Source organism: Crocuta crocuta, unplaced genomic scaffold (genome assembly GCF_008692635.1).
Source record: "Crocuta crocuta isolate KB4526 unplaced genomic scaffold, BGI_CrCroc_1.0 scaffold164, whole genome shotgun sequence".
NCBI lineage: Eukaryota > Metazoa > Chordata > Mammalia > Carnivora > Hyaenidae > Crocuta > Crocuta crocuta.
The window spans coordinates 2,576,146-2,593,608 of NW_027530016.1; the positions used below are offsets into that span (position 1 = coordinate 2,576,146).

General features: G+C 40.5%; 1 protein-coding gene across 2 annotated transcripts in view; it reads right to left on the minus strand.

Annotated features, from left to right (window-relative positions):
* GEMIN6 (gem nuclear organelle associated protein 6) overlaps positions 1–10,294 on the minus strand; it is a 27,051-nt gene extending 16,757 nt beyond the window's left edge. For both annotated transcript variants that reach the window (XM_077764253.1, XM_077764252.1), the window contains exons 1-3: positions 10,217–10,294; positions 9,520–9,657; positions 3,875–6,244 (exon numbers count right to left, since the gene is read on the minus strand). In XM_077764253.1, the coding sequence (XP_077620379.1) occupies positions 5,869–6,244; positions 9,520–9,644 (501 nt within the window). In that variant the 5' untranslated portion in view covers positions 9,645–9,657; positions 10,217–10,294 and the 3' untranslated portion in view covers positions 3,875–5,868. The remainder of the gene's footprint in view (positions 1–3,874; positions 6,245–9,519; positions 9,658–10,216) is intronic.
* Positions 10,295–17,463: the final 7,169 nt, after the last annotated feature.

Genomic DNA, 17,463 nt, shown 5'->3' on the forward strand with positions numbered 1-17,463 from the left:
GTGTGTGTGTGTATACACCACATCTTCTTTATCCATTCATCCGTTGGTGGACATTTGGGCTCTTTCCATACTTTGGCTATTGTCAATAGCGCTGCTATACAAACTGGGGTGCGTTTGCCCCTTCGAAACTGCACACCTGTATCCCTTGGATAAATACCTAGTAGTGCACTTGCTGGATCATAGGGTAGTTCTATTTTTAATGTTTTGAGGAACCTCCATACTGTTTTCCAGAGTGACTGCACCAGTTTGATTCCCGCCAGCACTGCAAAAGAGATCCTCTTTCTCTGCATCATCACCAACATCTGTTGTTGCCTGAGTTGTTAGTGTTAGCCATTCTGACAGGTGTGAGGTGGTATCTCATTATGGTTTTGATTTGTTGTATATCCCTGATGATGAGTGATGTTGAGCATTTTTTCATGTGTCGGTTGGCCATCTGGATGTCTTCATTGGAGAAGTGTCTATTCATTTCTTTTGCCCCTTTCTTTACTGGATTATTTGTTTTTTGGGTGTTGACTTTGATAAGTTCTTTATAGATTTTGGATACTAACCCTTTAACTGGTATGTTATTTGCAAATATCTTCTCCCATTCCGTCAGTTGCCTTTTAGTTTTGCTGATTGTTTCCTTTGCTGTGCAGAAGATTTTTATCTTGATGAGGTCCCAATAGTTCATTTTTGCTTTTGTTTCCCTTGCCTCTGGAGACATGTTGAGTAAGAAGTTGCTATGGCCAAGGTCGAAGAGGTTTTTGCCTGCTTTCTCCTCAAGGACTTTGATGGCTTCCTGTCTTACATTTTGAGCTTATTTTTGTGTATGGTGTAAGAAAGTGGTCCAGGATCATTTTTCCACATGTCACCATCCAATTTTCCCAGCACCACTTGCTGAAGAGACTGTCTTGATTCCATTGGATATTCTTTCCTGCTTTGTCAAAGATGAGTTGGCCATACGTTTATGGGTCCATTTCTGGGTTCTCTATTCTGTTCCATTGATCTGAGTGTCTGTTTTTGTGCCATATGATAGACTGATTTTTAACAAAAGTACCAAGGCAATTCAATGGAGAAATAAGTCTTTTCAACAAATGATACTAGAATAATTGGATATCCTCATGCAAAAGATGAATTTGGACCCTGACTTCACACCATACACATTTACTCAAAATGGAATATAAACCTAAATTTAAAAGCTAATTTTTTTAATGTTTATTTATTTTTGAGAGAGACAGACAGACAGAGCATGAATGGGGGAGGGGCAGAGAGAGAAGGAGACACAGAACTCGAAGCAGGATCCAGACTCCCAGCTATCAGCACAGAACCTGATGCAGGGCTCGAACCCACGAACTGTAAGATCATGACCTGAACCGAAGTTGAGCGCTTAACCAACTGAGACACCCAGGCACAGCTAAAAGCTAATTAAATATTTTAAAAGAAAACAGAAAATCTATATGACCTTAGGTTAGTTCTTAGCCACGAATACTAAAAGCATGATCCACGAAAGAACAAAAAATGATAAATCATACTTAGTCAATTTCTTAAACTTCTTAAGTTCAAAAACATCACTAAGAAAATACAAGACAAGGTGGCTCACTCAGTTAAGTCTCCCAACTCTTGATTTCAGCTCAGGTCAGGATCTCATGGTTTGTGAGATTGAGCCCCACCTTGGGCTCTGCGCTGACAGCACAGAGCCTGCTTAGAATTCTGTCTCCCTCTCTCTCCTCTCCTCTCCCATTCTCTTGTGCTCCCGTATATTTCAATAATACTTATATCTAGAATATATAAAGAATACAACTCAATTTTTAAAATGGGCAAAATATTTGAGTAAATATTCCACCAAAGATATACAAATGGCCAATAAGCTCATGAAAAGATGCTCAACATCATTAGTCATTAGAGAAATGCAAATGAAAACCACAATGAGACACTACTTCATAACCTCTAGAATCACACGCAATAACAAGAGTGCAGAGAAGGTGGAACTCTCATACTATGCTGATGGAATGTAAAATGGTACAGCCACATTAGGAAGTAGCTTGAGTTTCCTAGAAAGTTAGATATAATTTATCATATAACCCAGCAACTGCACTCCTGGGTATTTCACGTAAGCGAAATGAACACATATGTCTGCACAGAGACTTTTCACAAATGTTCACAGCAGCATTATTCCTAATAGCCCCAAACTGGAAACAACCCAAATATCCACGGTGAATGAATAAACAAAAGGCAGTATATTCACAATAGAATATTATTTAGTAATAAAAAAGAGCCTCTGACACATGCTACAACATGGGTAAACTTCAAAAACACTATGCTAAGTGAAAGAAGCCAAACACAAAGACCACATATGGTGTGATTCCATTCATATGAAATGTACAAAAACACCAAACCTATGGATACAGAAAGTAGAGCAGTGGTTGCCTCGGGCTGAGGCTGGGAATAGGAATTGACTACAAATGAGATAAAGAATCTGGTGGGGGTGACGGAAGTGTTTAATAAAAAAAAAGCATTGTGATGATGGCTGCACAACTCTGTAAACTTACTAAAGATCGCTGAGTGACACATTTAAAGTGAATAAATTTTATCATATTAATACCGCAATAAAGTTCTTTTCAAAAATATGTTGGGGTGGGGTGCCTGGGTGGCTCAGTCAGTTAAGCTCAGCTCATGGTTCGTGAGTTTGAGCCCTGCATTGGGCTCTGCACTGCTGGTGCAGAGCCTGCTTGGGATTCTTTCTCTTTCTCAAAATAAATAAGCTTAAAAGTAAAACAAAATAAAAAATTAAAAAAAAAAATGTTGGGCATCTGGCTGGCTCAGTCAGTAGAGCACATGACTCTTGATTTCAGGGTTGTGAGTTTGAGCCCCATGCTGAGTCTAGAAATTACTTAAAATCTTTAAAAATAAATAAGTAAAAAATTTAAAAATGTTGTAAGATGCCTTTAATTAAACAAAAAAAAAGTGTGGCAACTGGCTTAGTCAGAAGAGTATGCAACTCTTGATCTCGAGGTCATAAGTTAGAGCTCCACATTGGGTATAGAGATTACTAAAAAAATTAACTTAAAAAAATAGTTACTTGGGGTGCCTGGGTGGCTCAGTCAACTAAAGCATCCCACTGTTTGATTTTGGCTCAGGTCATGATCTCACGGATTTGTGAGTTTGAGCCCTGCATGGGGGCTCTGCACTGATAGTGTGGAGCCTGCATGGGATTCTCTCTCCTCTCTCTCTGCCCTTCCCTCATTTGCATGCTCTCTCTCTCCTTTCAAAATTAAATCAACTTTGAAAAAAAAGCTGATTTTAAAATAAATAAATAATAATTTAAAAAATAATTTTACGGTGGAGAAACCTGACAGATACCACCGTCACCAAGTGACCGCAGTTAACCGGAAATGGGATAAATCAATATTATGTGCCTCCTGATATGATGTATTGAGAATACACTATCATTTCCAGAGTATTTCTACCCCCCAAAAAAAAAATCATACACCAAATCGAATCATAAAGAAACATCAGACAACCCAAATTGAGAGTTATTCCACAAAATAAATATCAATGTCCCAAAAGTCAAAGAAGTACTAAGGAACTATTCTAGATTAAAGGAAGGAATATAACTGAGCATGATACATGGTCAAATTTTAAAAATTGCATTTTGTTGTTTTTGGATTTTTGCAACAAAGGACACTGAAACAATCTGGATAAGGGGTGTATTAAATCGCAGCACCATATCAATGTTCATATACTGATTCTGATGACTGTGCTATGGTTATTTAAGAAAATGTCCTCATTTTCCCACTGTGTCCATAATTTACTCTCAAACAGTTCAGGGGGATGTGGGGTGGAGGGAAATGAACACACATGCACATCCACAGAAAATGCAAATGTAAAACGTTACCATTGCTGAGAGCAGACTGTATTGGAATTCTGTGTCCTGTTCTTGCAAATTTCCTGTAAATCCGAAATTATGCTAAAATAAGTGAAAAGCAGTGCATGTATGCCATAATCATAGAATTGGCAGCTACTTCCATTTGAGCAAACACTAGAAACACAAAGAAACAGGACAAAACGCTAGGAATATGAGGTTTCCCTGGCAGAGCCAGGTCGTTTACCCTTTTTAGCATTCAGGCCTGTTTGCAGGCACACTGTTTAAACAATCGGAGGACTCAGTTGCCAAGAAACAGTCTCTGTCCCCAGCTTGTGAGTCTGACAGCAAACAAATCTACCAACATCGGTGCACCTGTCCCTGGACCAGGGCTCAAGCCGGACTGATGCTGTGGGCAGTTTCCTACATGGCTTCTCTCATCTCAACGCCTCCCTCATTTTGCCACAATCATTTCCACACTAAATTTAATTTGTTTTTATTCCCCTTCCCCTCTTTGCTTTCTGAAGACATTCCAGCATTTGAACGGGTGAGTCTTAGTCACAAGCGGAAAGGCTACACACTAAATGTTTTTAGGATCATGGGAACCTTAAAGTTGTGAGGTAAGGACTTCCTGTTCCCCCAAAGTTTCTCAACTGCTTTGCAAGTGTGGTCTGAGACAGACAGTATCACAATTATCTGGGAGTTTACTAGAATCGCAAATGCCTGGGCCCCAACTGGGACCTACCGAGTCAGAATCCAGTGGGAGGAGGGTCCCGGAATCCGTTTTAACAAGCTCTCCAGCTGATTCCGAGATTTGCTAAAGCGTGAGAAGCGTGAGGCCTCCTCCTGTCATTAGACAACCGAGCAGGAAACAGCTGTTATCAAGCTGCCTTCCAAGACCCCATAAACCTGAGTATTTTTTAAAAATGTTTAATGTTTTATTTATTTCTGAGAGAGACAGTGTGAGCAGGGGAGGGTCAGAGAGAGAGGGAGACACAGAATCTGAAACAGGCTCCAGTCTCTGAGCTGGCTGTCAGCACAGAGCCCAACACAGGGCTCGAACCCACGAACTGTGAGATCATGACCTGAACCGAAGTCAGATGCTCAACTGACTGAGCCACTCAGGCGCCCCTAAACCTGAATACTTTAAAGTATTTCTTCCAAAAGGTACCACTTCTTTTTTTGTCTGAATGGTAAGGGACATGCGTGACAACTGAAAGGTCTATTTGCACAGCTGAATCCCTACGGACAGAGCAGGGAGAAGGGGGAGTTCAGCCCTGTAGCAGCCTGAGCGGCCTATCCAGGTCAAAACTTGGGAAGTCTGCCCTCACCCTTTGCAGACCAGGCTACTTCAAGGACTTCCCTAGGCTAAACCTTCCGCAAAGGGCTGTATTTTTCTGTAAATATAACCCATTTAGTTTCTGTCACGACACTCAGAACTGCCATTATGGCTCAAAAGCAGCCACAGAAAATACATCAACTAGTGGATAAGGCTGTGTTCCAACGATATTTTAATAAATGGAGGCAGCAGACTGGACCCTTTTCCTAGGGAGTCAGAGGCCTGATGTAAGCACCCTGGGGTTACTCTAGACATGCCCCTGAAAAGACACTCAAATTGATTCAAACGTTATTTCATCATCACTCAATAAACAAACATTTTAAAACAGACACATACAGTTAGTGCAAGGGACTTAACATTTTATATTGACTCTAACATGTTGCATTTCTTCCAAATACATTTCTTGTGCAACAAAAATGGAGGTGTATCCCCACCAAGACTCCTCCAATTCTAATGTCCCTGTGCTATTTGGTTGCCTGTGATACTATCCTAGCCACAGTTATTAGCACTCATAATCCACATCTTTGATTTTACCAAAACAACAGAGAATTAAAACTCTCTCTCTCACACACACACGTGCCTCTGAAGTCTTATAATATGATAGATTTAACATTCAAAACACTTCATGAAGGAAAAAGTAAAGATGAAATCTTATTCCAATGGGTGTATATCCATAGTTCTTGGCTTCTCACTGGGTAGCTGCAAGATGTCCTTGAATAAGATCCTGAACCCGGGACAGAATGATCTCATTAGAACTGCTGCAATTTTCGGGACCATACGGGGGGTCTATAGTCAGAACCCCAGCCACACAGAGAGTTCTTCGTGAATCTCCCTGTTCAGTGATGGGAATGTGGTTCTTCTCGAGCCATTTCTTGAGGCTGTTCTTTCTCTTCTCCAGATCCTCAGGGCTGTATTCCTTGCAGTCTCCAGACATGAACAAACGTGCCAGCTTCTCTCTCACTTCATGGTCCCCTTCGTTCACAGTTTCAACAGTCTGCACGGCATGGCCCATAATTCCAGTCACAGATATGCTGCCATCTTCTAGGAAGTTCACGAGGACAATACTTTGGAGGAAAAGTTAAGTTCAGAGCAGATTTGCAAAACAGAACACCTAAAGTCCCATAAAAGAAGCAATGGAATAAGAGGCATTACCAGCCCCAACAGGTAATTAAAATAGGGAATTCTTTTCCCAATTAATAATTTTCCCTGTCTAAAATTAGTCCCCTCATCATCAAATGTTTATACTTGGTCGTTAAGTATTCACTGAGGGTCCTATACATCTAAATTCTTTTTCTGTTGTTATTTATTTTTGAGACAGAGTGTGATCAGGGGAGGGGCAGAGAGAGAGGGAGACACAGAATCTGAAGCAGGCTCCAGGCTCTGAGCTGTCAGCACAGAACCCAACGCAGGGCTCGAATCACGAACTGTGAGATCATGACCTAACCCAAAGTCAAATACTTAACCAACTGAGCCACCCAAGGGCCCCACATCTAAACTTTCTGTCTAGCCTAAAGCCAATCAATGCAGGATGCAGTTAAAGCATTAAAGAGTTATAAATGGCTTAAACGTATATTAAAAAAGAAGGGTACAAACTTTGAGAGTTCAACAACTGAGTAACTCACCTTCAAAGTAGATCAAAGAAAATAACAAAACACAAAATTAATGAAATAGAAAACAAAAGAGTTAATAACAAGATCACCAAAGCCAAATGTTGGCTCTTTGAGGAAAAAAAAAAAAAAACCATGTAGGGACACCTCAGGTTATCTCCCAGTTCGTGGGTTCAAGCTCTGCATAGGGCTCTGTGCTAACAGCTCAGAGCCTGGTCCCTACTTTGGATTTTGTGTCTCCCTCTCTCTCTGCCCCTCCCCTACTCGTGCTCTGCCTCCCTCAAAAATAAAATAAATATATGTATTTATTATATGTTAAAAAAAATTTTAAGAAAAAATAAACCTGTAAAATTCACATAACTCAGACAAGATTAATTAGAATAGAGAAAAAAGGGAGCAAAGATTGGCATATAAAATATAGGAACAAATTTACGACACTCGTTTTGAAAATTAAAACAGAAAACTTCCTAGAAAATATAAATTTCTGGGGCACCTGAATAGCTCAGTCGGTTACGCGTCCGACTTTGGCTCAGGTCATGATTTCATGGTTCGTGGGTTTGAGCCCTGCATCGGGCTCTGTGNCTTCTACTGAGCCAAAAAAGAGAGAATAGTCCTATAATCTTTAATAAAAACTGAATCAGTACTTAAAAATATTTTCCCGGGGTGCCTGGGTGGCTCAGTTGGTTAAGCATCCGACTTCAGCTCAGGCCATGATCTCAGTTGGTGGGTTCAAGCCCCACGTCGGGTTCTGTGCTGACAGCTAGCTCAGAGCCTGGAGCCTGCTTCAGATTCTGTATCTCCCTCTCTCTCTGACCCTCCCCTGCACACACTGTGTGTCTCCCTCAGAAATAAATAAAATATTAAAAAAAAATTTTCCCATAAGAGGGGGGAAAAAAGGCTGTTCTACCAAAAAATTATATACAATTTTTAAGGCTCAAACATTTTTTTCAAGATTTTATTTTTAAATAATCTCCACACCCAATGTGGTGCTCAAACCCACAGCCTGAAGATCAAGAGTCGCATGCTCTACCGACCGAGCCAGCCAGGCACTCCAAGGTTCAAACATTTATTATCTAACCAAACTCTTCCAGAGACTATAAAAGGAAGACTGTGCCTTAAATCGTTAAGTTAAATAGGCTAATCCCAAAAGCAGAGATAACTTAAAAACAAAACTACAAACTAATCTCACTCATGAATACAAATCAAAAGTCCTAAATAAAATACGTGATATGATGCAATGTGATGTGAAGAGGGTTTCACTTCTGTGGTACTCTTCCCAAAGCCTACAGCCCCAGGCAATTTATGAGAAAACATCACACAAACCCAAATTGAGACAAATTGAGAGACATTGTACGAAACACCTCATCAGTACTCTTCAAAAGTGTCAAGGTAATGAAACCCAAAGAAAGACTGAAAAGTTGTCACAGATCAGAGACTTAGGACACATGATGACTAAACGTAATGTGCGATACTAGACTGGATCCTGGAACAGAATAAGGCAATTGGTGGAAAAACTGTTAAAATCCAAATGAAAGCTCTTTTTTTTTCCTTTTTTTTTTTACAAATAGTTTACTGTCAAATTANTAGTTAATGTAAATTTTTAGTTTTGAGAAATGTACCACGGTTAAGATGCCAATGTTAGGGGAAGCTGAGTAGAAGGGTCCTCTCAGTCCTCTCCACACTTCCTTTTCTATAAATATAAACCATTCCAAGATTTTAAAAAAAAAAAAAAAAAAGTGTGTATCACCACACAAAAAGTAGTCTTGCAAGAAACAAATCCGATCCTAATCAAACCTCTGGATATGAATACCAGTGTATAGAAATGCAGAGGATAAAAGAACATGATAAACTACACTGTGAGAATGCAATAAGCTAAATTCAGAATGTGTGTTCAACTCTGTAAGACAATGATTCCATTTCTTCAATAAATGACATGAGAAACTAAAAAGATGCGGCGCCTGGGAGGCACAATTGGTTGAGTGTCTGATTCTTGATTTCAGCTCAGGTGTTGATCCCAGGGTCAGACTCCACACTTGGCATAAAATCTGCTTAAGATTCTCTCTCCCTTCACCCCTCTCCCCAACTCATTAGCTCTCACTCTCTCTCCAAAATAATGGGGAAAAAATAAAAACTAAAAAGAGAAAGTGCAGAGTCACAGATCAAGACACTTATGAAACATTATCAACTAAATTGATAAACCAATATAAAAGATACTTTTGAGACAAGGCAAATCTAAACATGGACTGTTAATAAAGTTATTATTACTTTGATTAGGTATTATGTTATTGTGGTTATTAAAGAGTCTTCATCTGCTAAAAGATATACTGATGTATTTGTGAATAAAATTATAATGGTGTTGTGGTGACATTTATTACAGTTCTTATCTATTAAAAGTTACATTGAGGTATTTATGAACAAAATTAAATGAGATGTGAAACTGGCTTAAAGATATTTAGAAGGTACAGCTAATGTCTGTTATCCTATTCTCTCTACATTTATGTATGTTTGAGATTTTCTAATAAAAACGTAGGCACAAAAGAAGTGTCTCACTTCTACAAACCTGGCTAGTGCCAAAGCAATCCAGTTTGGGCATTTAGATTCATAGGCAATACAATTCTTACACGTGAATTCTTACCTGCCTTTCATTTATCTACTTCCTTAATTCGGATATAACATACACGCAGCACAAAGGGGTGTCATTATGATTCCTGGGAGGCAGCACCCATACTCACTTGGCAGAAACTGGATCTGTGGTTAAAACCCATCCTTTATAATCCTTTTCACTGGCTCTCACTTTGACTTCTTTGTACGTGTAATCTTGCCAATCTAAAGGGCCTTTCGTCATCCATTCATTCATGGCTGCCAGCTGACTAGATCAAAAACCACCACCGGTCCGGGTTAATATAGATGTTCCACTCAAGCAAACCCCTAATCTCTATCCTAGGCATAGAGAACATCTGTGATTTGCCCCAAGTTCCGTATCAGAAAAACAGCTGATATTCACAATTCAATCTGAAAGCTAAGGAGATACGGAGTTGCCATGGGGCTAACTTATCCGGCTTACTTCTATTCCACCACCCAGTCCCACTCCAGATCGCCTTCACCCTGACTCTGAACTCCGGTCCGCAGACGTTCAAACCCTTTAACTGTCTGGTCTCCAAACCACTTTTAGCCAAACCTGAAAAAGAAAACTCCTTTGATATCCACCCACTCGCTCTCTCTGGCTGTTTCTCCGCTGGATCCCACCAGGGAGAGGCCTCGGATTTGTGACAAGTCCCTCTTTTTTGTTTGGAAGATGCACAAACAGGGGACAGCAGCCAAAGCTCTAGAGCCCAGGTTCCCTGACCTAGCTTGCAGCTGCACGATACTTAGAGCAGTGCTCAAACCCAGTGGTGCTTAATGTTTAATCCCGACAAACGAGGAAAATACCAGTTATAACTCCTGGCAGCGAAAGACACGCAGGAACCACGCGGTAGGGAAGCAGTCTCCCCAGCAGCGCCCGTCGGAGCCCAGCATGCTTTGCGCAATGTCGTCACTTCCTTCCCCCAGAATTCTCTGATTTGTAGTCCTTGGCTTTGGTCACGCCTACAGGTCTGAGGGAGTCGGCTGGCGTGGAGGGATAAAAGCCGGGCGCGGGGTGCGGACAGGTCCTGAGATTTTTGTGAAGTTAGGCTCCTTGTTCGCTAGAGCCACCCCTCTTCACGGCCACGATGGACATTTCAACCTTTTGTTTCTCAAGAGGAAAAGTCTCGTGCCAGGTCCTCATTGAGGGTAGACACCCTTGCGGTGGAATCAAAGCACAAGAAGCCTCTAGGTAAATCCTAAAGCTTTAGAAGCGTGAGGTGAAGTGCCTTCGAGAAGAGCGATGGAGCCAAGATATTTGTTTCGCCGGTGTGAGGCAATTAATACCTCTGCCCCTTCGGGATGTGCCCTTGCCACAATCCTGCAGGAGTTGCAGAAGCCAGCAAGAAAAAGCATGGGATCGGGATGAATTCCACCTAGCAAACCTCTCGGTGGGAAAGCCCCGGCGTCTACTCCATCCAACCCGTCCCCACCTCCGTCCCCCCAGTAGAGAAGTGCAAAAGACTCGCTTCTGCCGCGGATTTATGTCCAGGTACTTGGGTGGCTCCTGGCATGGTCCAGCATTTTTTTCTAAACTCTGATCCTGACAAGTGGTACAAGGTGTTAAACGTTGAGTTGCTGCAAATGTGAACACCGAGGGACATTTACAGAGACTGAATTGGAGGACTATCAAACCACGATGTAGAAACCACTGAAAATTAGTCAGTCTGGGGCACCTGGGTGGCTCAGTCGATTTAAGCCTCGGATTTAGGTTCAGCTCATGATCTCCCCGCTAGCGATCATCGGATTCTCTGCTGTCTAGCGCCGAGCCTGCTTGAGATCCTCGGTCCTCGGCTCTCTCTGCACCTCCTTGCTTGCACGCGCGCGCGCGCGCGCGCTCTCTCTCTCAAAAATTAAACTTAAAAAAATAATAATCAGCTTTTCCCTTACAGTCTGGGATTTGATTTCACATAATCCTTTTCGTATATTGTTTCTTACTGCCGTCATTTCAAAAATCCTTTGGCAACCTTCAGTCGTTGAATGATTGGCTGATTACATGAATGTGGCTTTAATAGATTAAATTAGATTATGCCAGTTAAAAGTCCTCTATCAATCTACAGAAAGCTAATATGTATACCAGTTGTTACTATCTGAAGGCAAACTTTTGACCTCATAAAAATTCAGTCCAAAAGAGCTTCAACCAATTGTGACAACTGTCATTTGCACTTGAAGCCTTCTGTCCTGAAGAATCAGAGACTTCAGAAACTAGCTTCAAGCTTAATTTCAATTACCCCTTTTACATTGATGAGATTGGAGCAATTTCCTTCTCTTCTCTCCCCTCTACCTTGAGTTTTCTGGATAAACTAAAGAATCACTGCATCTGCCTCTTGGAATCACTGATTTATAACAGCCCAGCCCACTTCCTGATAGAGGTTTACAAAATGACTCTCCTGTAGTCCACCCTCAACACGTTCAGATGGTGGAATTTCCTTTTTCCCCTGTCAACCCCTATTCTTGGTCTCCCTGGTGCCTCCCTCTTACCAGTTGATGTAGATTTTCTCCTAGATTTAGAATTTAATTTTACAAAGAAATATTTTTTTAAGTAATCTCTACACCCAATGTGGGGTTCAAACTCATGACCCCAAGATTAAGAGTGGCATGCTCTGTGGAGCCTGGGTGGTTCAGGTCATGATATCACAGTTTGTAGAATCGAACCCCACATGGGGCTTTGCATTGACAGCACAGAGCCTGCTTGGGATTCGCTCTCCCCCCACTCTCTCTCTCTCTGCCCCTCCACAGCATGGGCCCTTTCCCTGTCTTATTTCTTTCAAAATACATAAATAAACATTAAAAAAAAAAGTTACATGCTCTACCCACTGAGCCAATCAGGTGCCCCAATAAGAAATATTTTTTAAAGAACCTTGTCTTTACTGCCCTGAAGAAAATCAGAAGGTAAAAAAGTTGCCAATAGTTTTATTACTGTTCTTCATCATGGTACAAAGATAAGCCTGCCCTGCCCTGGCCGGACTGTCACAATTTTCGATTCATAGTGTTGAGTCTTAATAGTAGGTAGATAAGAGTACACCTATCATGAAAAAAATAGAAAATGAGATGACAGAGGGTAGTAATTTGCTAAGTATATTTCATGCAAAGTAAAGTCAGAAAAAAATAACTGGTCATTTTGGCCCAAGATTTTTTTTTAATGTTCTGGCTTTTTCTTTCAACAAGTAGAACACGCTAACAGTGTCTATTCTTTCCTTCTACATTCATTCATCAAGCATATATTGTGTACCTATATATGCTACACTTTCTGTTAACAACTAGGAATTCAAAAACTAATTTTAAAAATGTCTTGCCTTTGGGGGCGCCTGGGTGGCTTAGTCGGTTAAGCGTCCGACTTTTGCCTAGGTCATGATCTCGCGGTTCGTGGGATCGAGCCCCGCATCGGGCTCTGTGCTGACTGCCAGCTCAGAGCCTGGAGCCTGTTTCAGTCTGTGACTCCCTCTCTCTCTGACCCTCCCCTGCTCACGCTGTCTCTCTCTCTCTCCTAGAAATAAATAAAAAAATATTTAAAAAAAAAAACTTTTAAAAAAATGTCTTGCCTTTGGAATGTTGATAATGTCCCCTTGTACTTGTAAACAAGCTATCAGTCTACATGAACATGATAATAAATGAGAAGGGTTGGGAAAAGTGTTCTTAGAAAAGCTACTTAAAGATGTAGCCCTTGAACTTGAATCAAGGTAATGAACCAACCACAAAAAATTCTGTGTCTATAGGATATAGAACCTGATCAAAGGTTTTATAGGATATAGAACCTGTGTCTATAGGAGGTATAGGTTGGAATGAAAAGCAGTTGGCAAGGAGTTTTGGCAACCTTAGTTTCAGTTTGGTTAAATCTGTAGTGTCCTGGTAGACCAGTTTTCCTTAAAAAACAAAACAAAACAAAAAGGCGGCTTGATTTGTACTATTTGCTGATTTCCATGGGGTAAATATTCCCACCATGGCTGATTTCAAGGCACCAATGATTTAACAGCTGGCTTAAAAACTTCCTGAATATTTAACAATGGTTTTGAGACAGTGTAAGCTGGCTCCAGCACACCGCTGTGTTCCTACCAGCTTTATGACTTTTGATGTCATTTGTCTTCTTAGATTTCAGCTTCCTCATTTATAAATGAAAATATAGGATTAGATGACCTAACATCCTGTCAGCAATAAATTTTCATGACTAAGCCATACACAGTTACTTAGTAAGGCCTCTAAACCCTCTAAGGGCAGGGGCCATGTCTGTTTTATTTACTACCATTTACCACACCTCTACTGTGGGGCACCTGGGTGGCTCAGTTGGTTAAACATATACCACACCTCTACCACATTTCCTGGCATATAGTAGGTGCTCAATTTGAACCGAATTTTTATTTCTTAGGCAGTTATATAGCACCTAATATGTACCAGGCACTACTTTAAGAACTTTCAAATATTAACTCATTTTGAGTGAATAACTAGACCAAAAAGAATGGAAAAAATTTGAGTGATAGAATAACATGATTAAATCAGTGTATTAAAAAGGATGCAAGTGCGCCTGGGTGGCTCAGTCGGTTAAGCGGCGGACTTTAGCTCAGATCATAATCTCGCAGTTCATGAGTTTGAGCATAGTGTTGGGCTCTGTGCTGACCGCTCAAAGCCTGGAGCCTGCTTCAGATTCTCCCCTCTCTCCGCCCCTCCCCTGCTCACACTCTGGCTCTCAAAAAATAAATAAATGTTTAAAAAGTTTTTAAAACATATTCTCTAAAAAATTTTTTTAAAAATTAAAAGGATGCAGAGAAATTAGAGTTAGAGAAAATAAGGAAGTACAGAATATATATATTTGTGTATATACACACATATGTTTGTGTGTATGTTATATATATATATATATATATATATATATAACATACACACACACCATGCACCTTTATGTAAAAGGTAGCCTGTCTATCCAAACAAAGCAGTGGTATCAGGACAGAAAAATTCCAGAACCACTTTCCAAATGGAAATCAGTTTTAGAGAGGCAGTGTCTCCAAATTGATTAGTTATCTGCCCTGCCAAGTGCTGCCTAGAGGGGAGATTTTACAACCTCAGAGGAGATTTTACAACCTCAGAGGAGATTGGTTTCCCTAACAGAAGAATCCTATCTTCCCTAACAGAAGAGTGAAGATAGGATTGTTTTCCAAGGATGATTTTTTCATCTTTTTCCTCAATGACATCATCAATTTAAGCGGTATGAATATACATGTTTTACCTAGATTTTATTTTGTTTTGAAAAAAAAAAAGTAAAGTGGGGTTAACTTCTTATTTTTCCCTGGAATTACCTTGGAACAACAAAAGGTGTTGACTACTGAGCTCCTAAAAATTAGTGCAGTGGTCCAGACAGGACATAAGCTGATAGCAGTGGAAATGAAAAAGGGAAAAAAGGAGTAGATTCAACAAATGCTTCAAGGGGAAAAATCAACAGGATTTGGTGATTGATTGGATTGGGTAAGGGCATGTTGAGAACTTTGATCTTTTAACAGATCTTCTCTCTGTTCTTCTTTCAGTAATAACCCCTTCTTCCTTTTTGTTTCTTCAAGATATCAGGCTTCCAAATAGTTATAATATATACTAAACTAGATAAGAAATTTCTTATGGAAACGGAATTTTATGGAATAAAATGGAATTTTATGGAATAAAAAATGCTTCAATAACACTTTGTTTTTACGGAGCAGGAAGGCAACAGTGAGGTTTCTTCTCCAAGAGAGAGCTCTTATAAACGAACTCTAAATGTTAAATAAAATGGATGTAATTTGATCTGAGATTCATGTATACAGAGAGACCATCTATAATCTGGATAACCAGAGAATGTGGGGAAGACTAAAATTCCAAACTGGGTGACCTGGTTGTATTCTCTGGAAGCAGGACTAAAATAGGACTTTATGTTAGTAAATGGAAACGTAATTATATTAGACCCTCCTGGGACATTCACTACCCCAGGGTTGGCAGCAGAAGGCACAGAAGAAAGGCCAGTAAGCAGAAGATTGGGAAGTATTTCTCAGAGACCCTGAATCTGCAAGGCGGGGACTTTCCAGAGGCATATACCTATTGCAGGGAACTGTTATACTTCATCAGGTCTCAGCCTGACCTGGAAAAGATTTTCCTAAAACTATCTGCCTTCTTGTATTCTGATTCGAGGCTCACCATGCCTTATGACTCCTCCACGCTGGTGGTCTAGGTAGAGCGTTGATCAAGAGAGGTGATTCTTGAGAGGGAAACATGAGCACTTTCTAGTCAATAGAAAGGAATAGACCAGAAATCACAAACTAGGGGGCATATCAGGACATTCAGACAGTTTAATATCTGCACAGTTTAATTTTTTTTCATTTGAAAGCTATTTAAAAAAATTTTTTATGTCTTTATTTTTATTTTGAGAGACAGAGACAGAGAGTGAGCTGGGGAGGGGCAGAGAGAGAGGGAGATCAGGAATCTGAAGCAGACTCCAGGCTCTGAGCCGTCAGCACAGAGCCCGACACAGGGCTCGAACCCATAGACTATGAGATCATGCCCTGAGCCGAAGTCAGACGCTTTAACTGACTGAGCCACTCAGGTGCCCCAATTTGAAAGCTTTTAGATAGGTTTTCCCTCTCTTCTTCACTAGTTTCTACCACTTTTATTGCTTTTGCTTGGCTGCTCTATATTGTTTACATCAGCTGCCTAATCCCACAGGAAATTGAGTTTGCAACTCTGGAATAGTCCCTACTATAAATAAATAAATTAGCAGAGTAAATTATACCTTAATCTCTTGTGGTAAGAATCAGCCTAGGATGTGTCTAAGTCAACTCTTGGGCCACTTAAGCGCCAGAAAGTTGGGCTGTGGGTAGCAACTTTACCAAGTAAATGCCAATTCCAAGATTTCCTGTTGGATTCCCATCCAGTCTTCTCTAGGTGATTCCTTGGTCTCATTACCTTGCCTCCTTCTCAACCATGCCCTTCTAATACCATTTTTGTAGCTTATTGTTATTTACATATGTGTTGTGGCAGTTACTGTAGGTTGCTTCATTTAATAGTCCTTTCCCACAACCTCCTAATAAGGCTTGAAAGCTAAAACTCAGGGCATCTGGGTGGCTCCGTCAGTTAAGTGCCCGACTTCAGCCCAGGTCATGATCTTATAGTTTGTGGGTTTGAGCCCCACATTGGGCTCTGTGCTGACAGTTCAGAGCCTGGAGCCTGCTTCTGATTCTGTGTGTGTCTCTCTCTCTACCCCTCCCCTGCTCATGCTCTGTCTCTCTCTCTCTCAAAAAATGAATAAAAATACTTTTAAAAATTTTTTAAAAGAAAGCTAAAACTCAATCTTCAGCTTCCCTTGCAGATAGATGGCCATATGAATATTTCTGGCCAGTGAGATATACATCGAAATCCCCCAGAAGGCTGTCCCTTCTGAAATAAAAAGGCAAAGCCACCTAAGATGGAGAAAGCTTTGGGCAATCAAAAAGAATGAAATCTTGCCATCTGCAACAACATGGATGGAACTAGAGTGTATTATGCTAAGCAAAATTAGTCAGAGAAAGACAAATATCATATGGTTTCACTCATATGTGGAATTTAAGATACAAAATAGATGAACATAAGGGAAGGGAAGCAAAAATAATATAAAAACAGGGAGGATGACAAAACATAAGAGACTCTTAAATATAGAGAACAAACAGGGTTGCTGGTGGGAGTGGGTGGGGGGATGGGCTAAATGGACAAGGGGCATTAAGGAGGACAGTGGATGGGATGAGCACTGGGAGTTATATATAGGGGATGAATCACCAGAATCTACTCTTGATATCATTATTGCACTATATGCTAACTTAGATGTAAATTTAAAAAAATTAATAACTATAATTTTTTAAAAATGGTAGGCCATAACTGAGACAGAGAACACTTCTAATTTGTGTGAGTCCTACATTATACACAGAAGATAATCCTGATACTGAAACTCAAAGCTTTATTAGAAAATAAAGATCTTGAGGGGCGTCTGGGTGGCTAAGTTGGTTAAGCATCCAACTTCAGCTCCGGTCATGATCTCATGGTTCATGGGTTTGAGCCCCCTGTCAGCTCTG